The following is a 17,768-nucleotide window of genomic DNA, read 5'->3' on the forward strand; positions in this document are numbered from 1 at the left end:
GGTTCTCAAACATCTCCAAACAAAGGAACACACTGGAGGTGGAGTGTTTGTGCTTTGGTAGGGCTTACAAAATGGACATATTGTTTGAATCAAGCCTTGTATTACAATTCTTGGTAGTCTTGATGCTTGATAGCCTTCTGTTTTATGGCATTTATCAGTATATAGGTGCTGTCACAAGTAATAGAATAACTGCTGTACCATACCATAACTGCTAAAAAAAGGTATGATTTCTCAAACTTTCAAAGAAGCTCATACCTAGGTCAGGTGTGCAAGCTCTAAAAGCAGCAATTCCCAAACCACTTCTGCCTAGATGTTGTCATCATTTAGGAGTCATAAAGCCTTCCTGCCTCCTATCTTACTATGTTTGGGTCAGGATAGTTTCAAGTCTCCGCTCTCTGTGTTGTGATTGTCTGCCACCCACAGAGGTTATCTGAAGACTACTACAAGAGAGTAAGCTTGCTGTAATTTGAGCTGGCCTATCGCCTGCTGCTTAGGTTCATCCGATCTCTCATTGAAAACCATTGACTTTCAAGAAAATCATAGTGTCTCCATCCTTTCCAGTGGTGGCTGGTGTCCACTGAGACTGATAAAGTGTGAAACAGGAGGTCAACTGTAGGGGGCACCAGACCATTGATAGACAGAGTCAACTAATTCTAGTTTTGTCTACATTCTCCTCTTTGATGAGTTCCACACGGGCAACACTGAGACTAAGGAAAAGTCTAATAGGCCATGCCACCCCTTGAATTGGTTACAATAAGGATCTTGAGTCGGGGCTAGTTTTGGTGAGATTGAGGTTGGTGGGGCAGTGTCCCATTCAATATAATGGCCCGGTTGATGCTCCTGTCTTGAGTTGTTTCCAAGTACACCTGTGTGATGCCTTCTCTCTTTCAAACCTGTCCTTAAAGTCTTTGCACAACCCCTTTGTTCCCATGGCTATTTGTTCTCCCAAACCTTTGCAGGAATCATTTATGTTGTTCTGGGGTTTAAGAATGTTTGTACTGTAAAGCTACTTGTTCAGTGTATCCAGTGAAACTTTCTTGTATTTTAACTGGTTTTTGAAAATTAATTTTAAGTGATATGTTATCTGCATGCTGCAAACCACTTTGAGGTCACAGTGTAACAAAAAATAGTCGATCAACACTAGGTACACCATACCTAGGTAGGTGTAATAGAAATGAAGCACATTCTTCTGTTTAGCCCTGCCTCCTCTTCATCTGTGCTGAATTCTTATATTGTAATTTACTTAGCAAAGCGATTATCTTATTTTAAAGCTATGCACATGGATAGCAATATATGGAGGATATATATTAGCAGATCAATAAGTAAAAATCTTAAAGTGCTGTTGTTGCAATAAACAGCTATGACTCCATCTCCAGGCCACTATAAGGAAGCTAATGCTATATTCTAAAATGAACCCATCGCTCCCATTGACATCACTCAGAACTTGCACTGCAGCCAGACCATCCTGCTTAAGATTAACTGAAATGAATGGGGTCCCAACATCAAGTAAACCAGTTATGAATGGGTGGTGTGTTCATTGACAATGGATCGCAGTAGGCCTACCCACAGAGAACGTGCCTGGCCCAGAAAAAAAGGGGTTGTAGTTTCAAATATTGGATCTCATGTGTGGCTTATATAATAGAAGTCAGTGGTATCATGGGAAAATCACATGCCTATAATTTGCTAAAGTGCCAAAGGTCACAAGGGAAAAGGATGCAATCTGTCCATTTCTAGGGGGGGTTCCTAAGAGCTTAAAACTGACAGCAAGTTATATTCCTAATTCAGTGCATAGATAAGAAAGTAGATGTGTCACAAGGTGGTCTTTAGGATGGCAAGTCATCTCACATGGGGAAAAATGATCATGAGGATGAACAGTTTGCATTGTAGCCAACTAAGTTCTACTGAGATTAGACCCACTGAGGATATTGTTTCTTAGCCATGCCCATTATTTTCAATGGGTCTACTCTGAGTACGACTAGCATCAGATACCACCTTTCATCAGGAGTGATTCAGCATTTTCCCCAGTACAATCCCTCCCTACTTCCCTGATCTTTCAACTTTTACAAGACATAGCCGAGATTTAAAGTTCACAACTCTGCTGAATCCAAAGGTCAGCAGTTGTAACAGAAATCTTGTGTTCACGGGTTGTTAAAGTGTTTGTAATTCCCTCCTGGTCAATGTATCATGTATGTCTGAAGTTCCAAAAATATTCCAATTAGGTTGCTGTTTCTTCTGAAGTGCCTTAAATATTTGAATTTGTAACCAAATTTGGTTGTTGTTTTTTTGTAATGCTCAGAACATGCTGTTATGTTGTCCTGGCTAATGCAGAATTTTATTTAATTGCAAAGCTTGTGGAAATCTGAGCCAATGAACCACATTGTTTTAGGAAGCAGGAATAATCAAGATATATAAATGGAAGTATTGAATAGAGCAAAAACCTTCATGGAAAGGGAAGTCCATGGAGACCATGGAAATAAACCAAGATTTCTATCGCGGGCACATTAAGTTGGGAGTCAATCTTATTGAACTTAGTGGGATTTGCTTCTGAATATACATCCATAGGTCTGGGCTCAACATCTTGGAGACCTGACAGGACTGAACTCATGAAGCACTCCATGATGGTGAGAGAGTTGGTAAACAGGAAGTGTGTTTAATTCCAAACTGTATGAACTCCAGATATAACCGAGTTGGGTTAGGGTGTTCCATCAAGATTCTGGATCACACATTAGAGCTTATGCTACATCAAAGTTGCTAGATTCTCTGTATTTATTATTATGCATTTTCCCAGAACTCCAAAGATCCATAAGATCAAAAGTGTTTATTTCTGAACAATACTACCCAATAAAAATAAGACACTTATTCTATTGTGGACTTTGAAATCATGATGGAATGCCTTGTGGAAGCCTCTAATGTAAGAAAGCTGTGGTACACAAGTCACATCCTCTGAACTGAACTGATGGACTCCAATATGCAACTAGGCTGTGGTTCCTTGAGATGTGCCAAAGGGTTTGTGTGTGCAAAGGGGGATTTACATTTGTTTATATGCCTTGAACAGCAGGTACTCTCATAACACCACATCACAAACTGTTCTGGAATCTCCAGTCTCCAATTCCAAAAGCAATTTTTGCCTTGTAGTAAGGGGTCTGCATGACAAGCAATCTACGCTCAAGGCATCCTTGGGTTTACAGACCTAATTGTGTTGTCCTACTGCAAGCATTTTAAGCAACCTAGTTTAGGATGTTCATTGCCAACTCATATTGTGAGTTCCAGTGACACAGCGGCAGTGTCGGGTGAACACAATCAATGTCTATGTTTGCTAGGGATAGGTGAATCTGTGAGTTTCAAGTTATCTCGGGTTCTAATTTTTTAATTATTAAGTTCAGTTTTCCACATTTCCATATGAGGATGCAAAATAATTTTTTTAATGCCCATGAAAATTTAGCAGCAAATTTACCCTAATATACACATTTTTGCATGCTATTTTGCCTAATGTATGCATTTTTGCAACATAATTTTCCTAATGCATTTTTGCATGTGATTTTTGCATGTGATATGTGCATTTTATACACATTTTGCTCCAGTATATGCATTTCTGTACACTTTAATGGACTGAAGTAATGTATCGCAAAATTTGGAGAAGTGAAAATGTTGAAGGGTGGAGGTGTCTGCCACCTGAGAAGCACTCTTGTTCTGCAAGTTGTTCACTTTGTGTGTGTTTTTAAACAAGTCTGCATTAAACAGCCATTCACTAAAACCAATGGCCCTGCCTCTAGCCACAAAGCATTTATACCTTAAGAAGGATGGAACAATAATTGCAGTGTCTGTTACATATTGCAAAACAAGGTCCTTATACAATGGTGGCATAGCCTTCAACACTAGTGATGTGGCTTCAGCTGTAGCATTACAGAGTCAGATGTGATAGTGGAGACCTCAAATTATGCTGCTCACACAAATGTCCTTTTGTCCTGTTGGGAGATCATCTCACCACTGTTATTCCCATGGGATACAGAGAGTGTTCTCCTATCTGAGTGCAAAAAAGTATACATATGAGGCTATAATTCTTCCAGCGTGGATAACTATTTACAGTTGTAACTTTCTTCTGACTTTGAAAATGTCTGTTGGGTTGTGTGTGTGTGTGTTTTAAAGAGTTCCTAGTGAGGGGAAGTGCTGTCAGAGAGAGAGAGAAACAAAGAGAGAGAACAATCTCACAGTGAGTCTGGATAAATGTTACAGTTATCTCACAAATGCTGTATTATTTCCAAGCATTCCAAAATAATATAATTGTTCTACTGGTGAACTACAGATTTTTCTCAGTATGACACAGAACACTCAAATGTCAGGTCCTGACTCATGGTGTTTGGAAGGCATAAACAAAAACTACCAATATGTTATTCAAAAGTGACAACATTAAATTATATATTAGTGAGAGAGACTGGATGGAGGGATGATCTGTTTGGTATACAAGCAATTGAGAAAAAGTCTCCAGTTGGGATCAGGCCTAGGAAAGACTCTTTCTGGATAGCCACTGTCTGTCAGTACAGGTCAGCCTTCCTCAATCTGGTGTGCTAGATGCTGTCGAACTCACGTCTTTCATCATCCCTGGTTGTTGGCTATGGCTGGAGCTGATGGAGGCTGTAGTCTCTTGAAGGGCACTAGGTTAGAGAAGCCCAGTATAGGCAGTATTGGTCTAGATGAGCAATTGGTCTGGCTCACATAAGGCAGCTCTATTAGGTCCTTCTAGAGCTGCCAGGTAGCAACCTAGAGATTCATAGGATGCCCTTAAAATTGCATGTGGAGAATGAAATGAGGAATATGTAGTTCATCTTGCCTTTGAACTTCTTCCTCTTCACCAGCAGCTGTAGCAAATAAGGCTTCACATGTGCCCCACAGAAGGAAGGGCAATGGGGAGAACCTGGAGATGAACAGGTGTAAGAAGCCAATGCTCAAGCAACTCCCACTTCATCTGGCATAAGGTGGGTTTTTGGTGTATGGCATGGGAGCCCTAAATCCAGCTGTGTTATCTTTGATTTACATCAGTGAAAAAAAGATGAACATCTCTATGATACACTTCAATATGTTCCTCTTCAGCTAACCAATTGTAATATCGTAGATGAACAAAAGATGCACTGGTGGCTTTTCACTTGAACAAATTCATCTTTTCATTCAAGGAATTAAAAAAGAAAGAAAGAAGAAATGAAATCCCAACCAGTTGCACTACCCAGTTTCCCTGTAAAACACCTCAAGATGGATCCTTCCCCTCCAGCTGACAGAGCAGCTCCCTGGCAGTTCTGTTGTTGAGTGAATTAACAAAATGACTCCAAACTATACTAATGGTTAACAGCTTTTTAATTTTATTAGCAACACCAAGATAAGTTATTGAAGCATTGTTTTTAGTATTGTTTTACATTCCATTCAGAAATGACCTAACTTGGAACTCCATATACATTTAAAGATAAAGTGTGACACTTATTCAGAAAGCAACAATTATTAAAACTTACATGCCTTCATTACCAGGAAACCTTAATATATTTTCTAATTACTTCCAACAATACTCTATTTCAAAGCACATGATAACCCAGCAGAAGTTTACACATTTCACTTCAATCACAGGTTTTTTTAAACTGTGGCTGTCAAGAGTGTTGTTCATTGAATTTCACTGTCATTTCTTGGTTAATACTGAAGAAGAGGAAAACTGGTACAACATATTAAACTGGAAGCATTTCTCAAAAGAATATGAAAAAAGATAACTACAGTAATTCTTCCCCTCCTAAAGTATTACAAAATTTGAAACTATTTAAAACTCAAGTAGAAATGACAATTAAGTAATCTTTTTAAAAGGAAGTTTCCACTTCGAAGGCAGTCCATTCTCTAGACTCATATGCCTACATAACAAAACATATTACAAAGCCTTTGATTTTTGTATTGCTGCGATAAACAGATTATAGTGAACACACATATTGATTCCTACACTTTGACAAATATATAGAAATTCCTCTTTGCTTTAAAGAGTTAACAGAGCAACAGGTAATTACATTTACCCCCAGTGATATAATTATCTAGGAACATGAGCAGAAAAGCAGCAGATTCAGAAATTCAACAAGATTACACATTTTTTTTACAATAATAAAAGAATATCCAAAATACTGATATGTGAAAGACAAAAATTGTTCTTATTTGTGTATATCTTTCTTTTTTAAGGTGCAAAATTATGACTAAAAACAACAGCACAGGACTGGTTCGTGGCTGCAGTTCTACACTCTCTTATGTGCAAGTCCTACTGATGTCAATGGGAATTCTGCACAAGTAACTGTGCCAGATTACAGTCTACCCATTTATGCTATGGTAGTTTTGTACGCTGAGACTGAAACCATGGTTTGAGTACATGGCAAATACTTGTAGGTATATTGGAGGACAGCAGAGCAGACCAAAGTCCAGGCTGTAGGTTTTTGAATTTTAAATACACTTGAATTATAATTGCCAGATGTCCTTCATTTTGAAGACACTTGAAGATAGAACGTGGAACGTATTAAGAAAGCAACAAGGAACACGCCAGCCATGTCACATTCCAAAACCATAAAAATAAGAAAAGTGTCAGGGTGCACCTTGCACCTATCTTGCCTGATTTAACTTTCTCTTTCCTGCCTATCTTTAAATATAATAAACATCATGGTATTTATTTAAATTACACCCAGCCACTATGGTTCATTTTCTTAATTTGCTGAAGATGTTGGACACAATGCCACACAGCCAGATACAATTCAGCCCAGTGAAATCTAAGTCAGTGTTGGACAGAGGCCCCAGAGGCAAGTAGTATCAGAAGGATTTCTAAAACTGGCAGAACCAGCAGGTGCCAGGGATAGAAAGAGCCAGAATTACTTCTCTGTGATCTATGGCCTAATGGAAGAGCTCCGTCACTTGCACACAAGTTCATGCCTCCTGCTTAATTAATCTGGAATAATTATTATCCATGTTTGTGTACTTATAATCACTAAAATGAAAAGGCAAGAGTAAGCTCACCATGGAAAGTGTGAGGAGAATCAGCTTTTCGTTGCTCTTCAGCACCCTGATTCTAAATGGCAAGAGGGTGGTGAAAGTTCAAGGGAGCCTAATCTGCATTAAGTGATTCAGAATATGCATCCTTAGAAGCCGCAATACATCGGCTTACTTTTCCAGTCACCCTTCCACAGCTTTAGTTCAGTGTTGGAAAAAACAAAACAGAACTAGAAATAACAAACAATGTATATATATATTGTCTTGGTCTCTGTTTTTCTACAAATTTGGAGACTAATTTTATTGTAATTCTAGATAGCCAAATGACATATTGAGCATAAGTTCCCAAAGTCAAAGCCTCCACACTTAATAATGCAAGTGGTCCCAGGGGTGAGGCTTAGAAGAGGCTGGGCCCTTAGCTTCTGCTTAGGAAGTCACTGTTGATTCCGACAGTAGCTTTTTGAGCCAAAAATGTGCAGCAAAAGGAAAGTAACATAAACAAGGCTAAATGTCAACAGTGTTTGCAGACTTACTGACACCATCCATTTGTTTGTACTGAAATGACTAGCGAACCATTTGGCAAATACAATGCTAGGCACAGACCAGCCCTTTTATCCAGGAGTGCAAACTTCATTGGGCTGCTGGCATTCGACTTAATTAAAAAAGGAAGAAAGCCATATGAGTTTGGTTGGATATTGCCACGCAAATAGCAATGCATTATCCACAACAGCAGCTGAAGCCCAAAGACTCAGGGCCAGGTTCTGATCCCAGTTAACACAGACAAACACGAGGAGTAACTTCATTAGGGACAAAAGAACTTCTACCACAGTAATGGCAGAAAAGAAAATGGCATGATCTGAATGTCTCCTCAGATCCCAGAGAGTTCTGCAAATGAAAGGGTGCTATTTAGGAAAGGTGGAGAAGGGTGTGTGAGAGAGGTTTTAGAGCATACTCAGGGGGATCTTTCATCTAGGCAGTGTACTTAATACTGCATACCAAGACTGACTATTCTACGATACAATTAAATGTTCCTGCATGGTAGGTATGCACGCAGAAGGCAGAGATTCTTTTGCTGAATAAAAGTGGGGGAGTGGGGCTTGTCCTGCATTGATAATGCTACAGCTGTTGCAGTTTCAAGAAAGAAAGAAAGAAAGAAAGAAGAAAGAAGAATCATGACAAATGATTCTATAATACACAGACTTTTTACAATTTAACCCTGATCCCTGAATTTATCCATAAGAGAGACTTCTTGGGTTTTGCTAAATTTTGCCCTCTCCCAACTGGAACATACACAAACACTGAAATGTAAATGACGCTCCTGCTGAACAATCCTTTGCTAATTCCTGTGGTGGTTTACATTTAAAGTGGAAAATACACCTTTCATGCCTTTGCACACAAGGTCAATTTTTTGGAACCTTGGGATTCAGTGAAATGACATTTAATAGAAATTTAGCAATATGAAGAAGCAATGCAAATAGACAAATCAACCAAACATATTGCTTGAGCTAGACTTTGACCGAATGCAAAAGAAAGATGAGATTTTGGAAACATGAGTGAAAGAGAATTGAGTGATATAGGTAGACCATGATACTACTTAACTACCTTGTTTGTGCAGAATAGTCTCAGGAAGAACCACAATGGCTCTCAAATGGTTCAACCCATGATGAGCCAGTCATGTGCATCTGTTGCATAATATTCCACTTTTCGTGCACTGCTGAATACCCCACAATTTGATTGTAAGTAACATGCCAAAAGCAAATCCTTCATATGATGCAGGATTCACATGGAGTCAACACAGGGGAGGGTTTGTGTGTATGAGAGAGATACACAGACAGACAGAGTGACTATTGAAGACCATGCCCAGAAGATCATGAGATTAGGCCCATAAAAAGAGACTATTTAGACTGAAGCATGTCCTCAATTCTACTGAAACTATCATAGTTCTGCATGCAAAGTCATACCCTTAATTGAAGTGGTAGCAGTTAAGTGATTATTGCTTGATAATGCTTCCTTTCAGTTAAATGCACTTTGTTCATGTGATAAAGAAGTCCTGTCCAGGAGAGTTGAGCTGTGATATCCGTCCAAACAAGCAAGCTGTCATAATCACTGCTGTTATCACAAGATAAGCATAGCCTTGTGAATTTGCCCTGAGATTTGAAGGCACTACCATAAAACAGACTCTTATACAAACTGTTAGTGGTGGAAGATGTGTTCACAAAGACACCTCATTCCATTCAACATGGTACCAAGTTGTTTCTAAGAGCCAAAATATGGTTTCAAAAACAGAAGAAACTCTACATGGAACAAAGTAGATCAGAGCTTTTAGCAAAAGCAAAAAAGCAGCAAATTCTGAATATTATAATTCATAGATCTAATTCATACCTTTCTCATGGGGCAGCTCAACAAGTACAGACCCTGGGGTTGCTCTAATAAGATCCATGTTATTACAATGATGTGCATATTCAGCAGCAACACAACAGTCCCCTATTTAAAATAACATATTAAAGTGCAATCCTATACAGGCCTACTCAGAAGTAAGTACCACAGAGTACCACAGGTAAATGAGTATATGATTGCAGCCAGGTATGTTAGAGAAGGTCAAAGACTTTCAGAGATAATAGTGACAGGGACTGTTTTTATATCCTCATTTTATTTCTAACATTGGTTAAAGGGAGATTAAATATAACTGCCAACCACAAAGAAGGCTTCTGGTAAAGATATAATGCTGGACACGAAGCAACATTCCATATTTGTGTAGCCCTCATTTCTTCAGGACCTTTGCAAGGCGCTTTATAAGCATTTGTTAATTTAGCTGCATAACATCTAATTAAGGCTGGTTGATACCAACATACTGGTATGGGCAAGAAAGATGAAAATCTGATATTAAAGTAGCATACCACAACTATGACAGGATCACCAAGCAAAAATGACTAAATATGGACCAAGGTGTGAGTGACTGGAAGTTAAGATCAAGTCACATGACAAAAAGGAAACAGTACAAAACTTATCCAATAGAAAATGTTATGGGTATCATGTGGTTGCGCCACCTCCCACCTAATTTCACATTACATTCATGTGGACTATGTTGAGAAGGATGTTCTAAGCAACAGAATGGAGTTTTATTATATCACATTAATACGCTTATATTAATGGGAAGCATCTCAGTGGTCCTCACCATAAATGTTGTCTTGAGTGGAGAGGAAAAAGCACTGAACAAAGTTTCAGTATTAAACTGATTAGGAGTCAAATCCCAGGTTTACAAGGGAGTAAGAACCACTAAATTCAATGGGACTTACTTCTGAGTAGACAGAAGGTAGTGGTATGAAGAACTAATTCTTAAAAAGCAGGACACACACACACACACACACCTTTTAAAAAGCATTAATTGTCCACTGGTTAGCTCATCAAAGGTCCCTTAAACTCAGTTTTGCAACAATGAAAAACAGTAGGGGACAAGATGGTCATCATGGTGGCTGACAGAGTGATCTAACCCTCAGCTCACCATAAAGTTTCAATTTTGCCCTATATTGCTCTTACATAAAGGCTCTAGAGATATAAAACTGGATTGCTTCAGTGATTTAACAGTTATATATATCTAAGTGAAAATCTGGTCCATATTGCTAGGTTAAGCAAATCAAACATGTTTGTTTGTTTGTTTGTTTGTTTGTTTTGTGTGTGTGTAGCCAAGTCTGGATCAATTACTTATTTACAAAGTAACATATTACTTTGTAATAGCCAGTTTGCTGAAACACACAAGAAAAATACGCCGTCATTCATGATCTTTATCCTAGAACATTGCTCATGTCTGTTATGCAAGTGAATGCATGGGAATATTTTGGTCTCCAGATGCATACCCATTAAACATGGGCACCAAAGCAGCAGAGTGAATGATTGTCTTGGTCTACAAACTACAGTTTTCTGAGCTAGGATTGGGGAAAGTTTGACTGGGATGACAGAGCCTATTTCAAGTGGGGAGAGCAGATGTTGAGATCAATATGGGTAGAACATTCCTGCTGACTGTCTCACTATCAGAGCAAGTGAATCAGTCACATTTTAAAACTCATAATGGCAATGGGATAATGCAAAACGTCAGGAGGTATTATTTTTAAAAAACCTATAAATGACAAATGTCTCCAGTTAGTTGTTATCTAAACTAAACTAAAGAATGACCATCATTAGGTGCACAGACTGTATCCATCTATTTGTGCAATGTCAGGCACACTCATACATTTAAGCAGAAGCAAAACTAATCTGGGTTACTTAATCATTACACAATGAAAAGAAGCACTATGCATACCCACCATGTACTCCATAATATGCAATAGAAACTCACATTCTTTTCACTGTATGTACATTTCCAATGTGTGTGGCAGAGAGACTGGACCCATTCAACTTCTTGCAGCATATAGATAGAGGGGCGAAATAAATATGTACCCCTCCCATGTATTACAGGAACATGATGGGTACACACAGTATATTTTCTAAACTATAACACATAAGAGGTCCCAAGTGCCCCATTGTGATGATAGGTGGACCTGGGTTAGCCAAAAGACAACACAGTTGGGACTGAAGTGCTATTTCACTAGCTCAAAGCAGCCAAGAACCTGCTTGAATTGGGCTGAAAAAGAAGGGGACAGTAACACTGTTTGGGTTGAGAGATGTTAGCATATTTCCATTAAAACGCCATTCAGCAAGTAGCTTTCAAGCAAAGCTAGTCTAAAGCTCTCTAAGTTCAACCCTCCAAGTGAAGCAACAACAATCATTCCACTAAGTTCAGCCTTACACCCAACCCATCTCCCAGGATGCCTACATTATGCATGATAACTCAAGTGGTCAACTGGGTAACATGATTTGTTACTACTAGTTGAACAGTCATCCATTATGACTGCTCTCTACAGCCATTCACTGAGGAAACATGACTTACGAGCAACAAATGTAACCAAGCACATGGGATGCGTCTTGGAATGCATTGACTATGCCACCAATTCATTTCTTTCAGAGCAGGCCAATGGGCTCACATTTGCTCTGATAGCAGCTCACAAAAATTCCTTAGTCTGAGGAACAGCAGAAAACTCAGTAGCAATGATCTGTGTTTCATATTCATTAATTTATTTTCAGTCTCTGGGATCACAAACTGGCAGAACTCTTAAGAATACTGAAGAATACTCCTGCAAGGCTACTACAACTTCATAGTCTGCAACTACAAAGACTTCTGTGGAAATGGCTAGTAAAGATATCAGCCCAAACTTAAAATAAAATAAAATCTGGAGGTGTGGGAAAGAGGATTTGAACTGCAATTCCACATAAAAAATAATCAAACTTATTGCAGGTCAACCTCGTAGCTCTGATGCTCTATCTCAGTTAAAAGGCACAGCTTGTGAAACTTTCGTGTACTCAGCAACTCATGAAATTAATTTTGAATCATTAGAAGGATGGGAAATTAAAAAAATAAAACAGATTTGTTTTCAAAAGTGATGATGATGACAATGATAATGTGGTTTATAATAAGTGAATATAACACTTAAATAGAAAGTAAGGTTGTGAAACTTTGATCACAATCTCACACTGGGAAACTTTAAATTTTAGATTTTTTGGACAGCCTCCTTTTCATAATCACGAGGCTGAACAGCTATTAAAAGGAGGGAATGTGGGACTTTCAATTTGCATAACATTAACAGCTGTCAATATTTTTCAAACTGTCAGAAATCCCATAGTTCTTTCTTTTTTTGACAACTTGGAAAACATTCTTTGCACCGCATAGTTATGGGTACTGAGCTCAGAATGGCACACTTCTCCATTCAAAGCCGCCCTGCAGCCATGTCTGCATATTAAAAGTTCAAGGCATGCGTGTAACCTTCCTAATGGACTGCAAATCCACTTATTTGAGATCCAGTATCTTGAATTTGCTGGACAATTTTAAATGTCCAGCAGCCGGACATTTGTTTAGATCCGCAACAGTCCTTGTACGTGGATTTGTGAATGCCCTTGAGATGGCAATATGAATGCTGAGGTCTTCTCCATCCCACTCCACTCCAACACCTGGGCTTTAGACCCCACCCCATACCTACACCTAGAGTAGTAGAAAATAAGGTGGAGCGTCTAAATCTATGGTCTCCCAACAACTACTTTAATTCATTGTTTTTTACTTCCGCCCAAGAGACCTCTGTCTTAGTGTAATAAGCTCCAATTTAGTAAATCTGTGATTCCACATTTTAAAAATAAACAGCCCAGCATATTTCTGAGCCAAGCAGCGTGGGTGGCCTTGATTTGCAAAAGGCAAAGTTTAGAGGTATGGCATTGCAACCCACCCCCACCCCCCACCCCCATCCAGCTTGCTGGATGCTATTTCTAAACTGCTTACTGTGTATGTTACCTCTCTGGGTTAATAAGCTGAATTTAGGCTGTGTGCTTTTGTGCCTCTGCACTCCACTCTTCCTGAGCACTTTGAACTACAGAATTGTAGAGTTGGGTGGGGTCCCTAGAGTCATCTAGTCCAGCCCCCTGCAACGCACTTACATCAGCCTGCAGTGGAGGTGTTCTATCTTGGTTTGTGACAACGTGCCAGACCAGCAATGGTATATCCCCATTCTGAAGATTTCAAAGCTGGTGCAGAAAGTCCTAGGAACACTCCATGCATTGCAACCTCTTAAGGGCGCGTCCAGAAATGGAAAGTGTGAATATGACAAGCCCATGTTTGCAAATGTGCATATTGTACAGCTGGAATTGTAGAATCAGGGTGCCAGTACCATCTAGTGGGGCAGGATGTGCAGCTAGTTAAGTGAGCTTTTACATTTCTTTTCTATTTCTTATCACCACTGCAGTATATAAATTTATTTATTTTTAAATGGTCTGCTTGGGATTTTTGTAGCATGCTCTTTCTGTGCTTTAAAACTACAGAGATCATATTAAAAGATGAATTTGTACAGACCCTTTTTTGTTCATTAAAGGGTGTTTTTGTTTTGTTTAAATCTATTTGCACCGAAAGCTGCATAAACCTCTGGGTTTTCCTACACACTAGAAGTTTTGGTATTTGAGGCTTGCATGGTTGTGGATCATATAGAAAAGGAAAAGGACCCAGTTTCTCTCTCTCTCTCTCCACACATGAGGAATGTTGGTGTCACTATGTGGTGGCGATAATATGACACAGACTTCCTAAGCACCCCACTTTGGACAAGCAATAAAAATAGACTTTGCTGAAACCATGAAGGCAGTAAGCAAGTTCAAACTCTTTACATTCTAGATAACCTAATGATTAGATAAGTTGACCTAGACAATGTAACTAGCCAGTTGGTGACTCCAAAAATAATTGTGCATAGGGATAAAGTGATTATATGCACCTGCTCAAGGACAACAGCATGTTTGTTTGTTTTTCATACATACACAACTGTCTTATTAATTAGGTAATTGATGTTTGTGTTGTTTACCATAAGGAAATTGTGTAAGGGAATTGAAACAGTAAATTGCCTAGCTTTTGAAAATAATAAAATATTAGGATTGAACCCAACTAAGTTCTACAAAGAGTAGATCCACTGAAATTAATGAGCAGGGCTAAAGCAGGTCCACTAATCTCAGCAGGTCAACTCTGAGTTTTACTAACATTGGATATAATCCTCACTGTCTGATTAATAAATTTTGGGATTTCTCTATAAAAATATAACTACGAATTGGAATAACCCACCCAGATTTTTTTAATTTATATTTCATTGAGCATATTCAATATGTCCTTATTCAACATAAGGGAATATTTTTTTTGGAAAGCAAACTAGGCTTAGGCTTGGCAAAGCATTTAGTGTTTTTACTTTTTTTCCTCAGTTCAAATGCTGAAAAGTTGCAAGTTACCACGTCAGTTTAAAAAATAAAATAAAACCAGATTGATCAAAATGAAGCAGCAGATGTTCTGGTCACATATCATAAATACAAATGTCTTATATAACTACTTATCTAATTAAAAACTACACAATGTATTTTTTTTAATGGCCTGGACCACGTATAAAGGCCACGTACTGCTGCATGAAGCACCACTAATTTCAATGGAGGTCCATGCTTTGTAACAAAGTAGAATTTTGTCCCAAGGTTTTAAAACATCATCTTAAAGCCAAATTTACTAACAAGCACAGTTTGACATATTCAGTAATTTTGTGGGTTGTTGTTTTTCTCTGAAATGGTCTGAAATAAGGATTCTAAAACTTACCACACAAGTCAGGTCTCTTGATACATCCACTACTTCCTGTGCTACTTGCAAGTCCATTAAAGGCTGCTAAGCCATCAGAGCTGTAGGCTCTTAGGACCGACAACATGTTGACTTGCTTCTCCAGGACCTGTGGGCTCTGAGCTGGTTCAGGCTTCATGGCACCTGGTGTAGCTTCATGGGAGGCGAGGAGATTCTGACTGTGCCACTGCTTTTCGGAAGGTGGCAATGGCGGCATAAGTCCTTTTGAGGCAACAGAGCCTTGTACGTTGTCCCCTCTATCGGCACCATCTTTGCTCAGATTGGACAATGGTTTGTTCGTAAGATCAGGTTCTGTTTCAATGTCCTCATCATCAATGGTTTCTTCCTTGGAGGACTCCATGTCTTCAGAGGAAGCTATGTCTGACAGGTCGTCAGTAGCACTTTTATTTACAGAGTCAGAAAGCAGCATGTTTGGGTCATCTTCACTTTGTGTTTTTATGTCAGGTTCGTTACCGGTGCAAGCATTTTGTGCTCCGACAACTCCAGAATAAACACCAAATTGCTTGTAGAAGTCTGCTGCAAAATTATAAAAAGTGGAATCCATGTGACCAGGCCAAGGGGTGTTCCTCTGTTCTCCTGGAGAGTCCTTGGATCCTTGGTTCATTCTTTCAGAAGCCGGGTCTATCTGGCCAATCAAATTGGAAGTAGCTACATCTTTGTTGGACTGTATGGAAGTCAGCAGCAAGCTAGCTTTATTTGCTGAAGCAATGGCTTCCCTGGGTGGGTCTTTACCATTTCTAGTTGATCCTAAAACACTGTCTTTACGCTTTGCCTTGCCTAAATGATTGGCTTGGAGATGAAGAGCCATTAATTCCATCGATGATGTCGTGAATGAACAAAACAAGCAGCCATGCCAAGCAATATTGTCTTGGACTGTAACGGATGAACCTGGAAGACTGGCTGCATCTGGTCTCACGGAGAGGTCAAGAGGCTCATACTGTGATTTTTCTGTTTTTCTCTGCTTATTAGATGATTTCTCCTCACCACTCTCTAAACCCAGAGGCTTTGTGGAAATGCAATCAGACAGGACTTTATCCTTCATTTCTTTTTCTTTCTTCAAGGAACTGAGGACAAAGTTGTCCATAAAAGCTTGCAACGACCCTTGGAAGTTCACTCCATTTCCAACCATACTATGGTAAGCTCTGCCCAGTTCAGAAAAGCGTGTCCCTTTGGAAGATATGTCAGACCCCTTGATGCCATCTGAAGAAACCTCTGAAGACATGCCAGTTGAATGACCTGGATGATCTCCTGAGGAAAGCATTCCTGGTGACCATTGTTGAGATCCCATGCTACTCCGGAAATCTATTCCAGGAAGACCCTTGAAGGCTCCTCTCAGTACTTCAGGTCTAATGAACATTGATCCTTTATTTGATGTCTCTTCCTTATGTTCTTGACTTTGAGACTGTCCAGAAAGTGGTCCTGCGCCATTCTGCCGTTCCCGGTGATGTCGTTCCAAGTGGTATTTGAGTGAAGCAGATTGTGTACCAGCGTAATCACAGTGGGGACACTTGTAAGGTTTCTCACCTGCAATTATCAAAAGACAAATAGGTATATTAGCTGTATTAAAATGAATTATTTGGGAGGGGATCAACATCTATCCTTCTACAATAATGATGGTTCCAAAAACCCACTAATTATTTTTCTAATTCCAGTTCTTTCCCCTGTAAAATAAAAAAAACTTCTTCTTTGAATCACTTTCTATCAACTCAAGACTTACACAGCATAAAAACACAAGTTATATTTTCCTTAACTTAATATGCTAAAAGTGTTTCAGAATTAAAAGATATGATTATTAAAACAAAGCAAAACTATTCCACCACAGTGATCATTAAAAGTACAAGCCGGGGGGGGGGCGCAAAATATGTAACAAATGGATGACTACAATGTTTTTCTGTAAACAATAGCACTAAAATTTGTTTAAATTATACATATGGAAACAATTTTTAACCCTAAAAATTTTATGGCACTGTTACGCAAGACTGAAATGAATGATTTAAGTCTTGCTCTGCAGTAAATCATGGATATAATTAGCAAATGGCATTCTGCTCAAGTAATTTATCATTATTTGGAGGGCACCATTCCAGAAGGATTCAAAGATCTGCAGACCTGCTGCATTGTTTCCAAATAAAGAACTATAAATACAGTTTCTTCTATAAAATATTAATACCGTTACAGTGCATTACAATCGTATTGAGTAAGAACATATAGTTAAGATAAAAGGTAGTCAATAAAAATTAGAGAGAGAACGGGCAATAAAAAGGTAGAAAATATATTTAGTTTCTATGTTTGAAATTAACATTACTGTTTTTTTTGCAGTGCTTTAAATTTGCACTAATGGTACCTCTAATGCTCCAGTAGTAAAATGTGTAATTTACCTCTAATAAGCACTTTTCAACAGAGTAAGGATTGGCTTAAACAGTGTTCTAAAACATATAAGATGATCTTCATGAATTAAATATATATATTTCTAATTCAGTGCTATACTTGTACGGCTCTTTCTGATTTAGAAGAACTCTGGGTTGCAAAGCACATATGTGAAATATTTACA

The 17,768-nt window shown here is 38.7% G+C and overlaps 1 protein-coding gene across 5 annotated transcripts in view; it reads right to left on the bottom strand.

The window, feature by feature from the left end:
• The window catches only part of ZNF536 (zinc finger protein 536), a 446,360-nt gene that overhangs the window by 143,916 nt on the left and 284,676 nt on the right, over positions 1–17,768 (bottom strand). For 4 of the 5 annotated variants that reach the window (XM_083625984.1, XM_083625982.1, XM_083625983.1 and 1 more), the window contains one exon: positions 15,182–16,744. In XM_083625984.1, coding sequence (XP_083482110.1) covers positions 15,182–16,744 — 1,563 coding nt within the window. Of the gene's footprint in view, positions 1–12,707; positions 16,745–17,768 lie in introns of those variants that run through there. The other variant, XM_083625986.1, reaches the window with a different exon arrangement.

Source organism: Podarcis filfolensis (assembly GCF_964270895.1).
Source record: "Podarcis filfolensis genome assembly, chromosome: 8".
NCBI lineage: Eukaryota > Metazoa > Chordata > Lepidosauria > Squamata > Lacertidae > Podarcis > Podarcis filfolensis.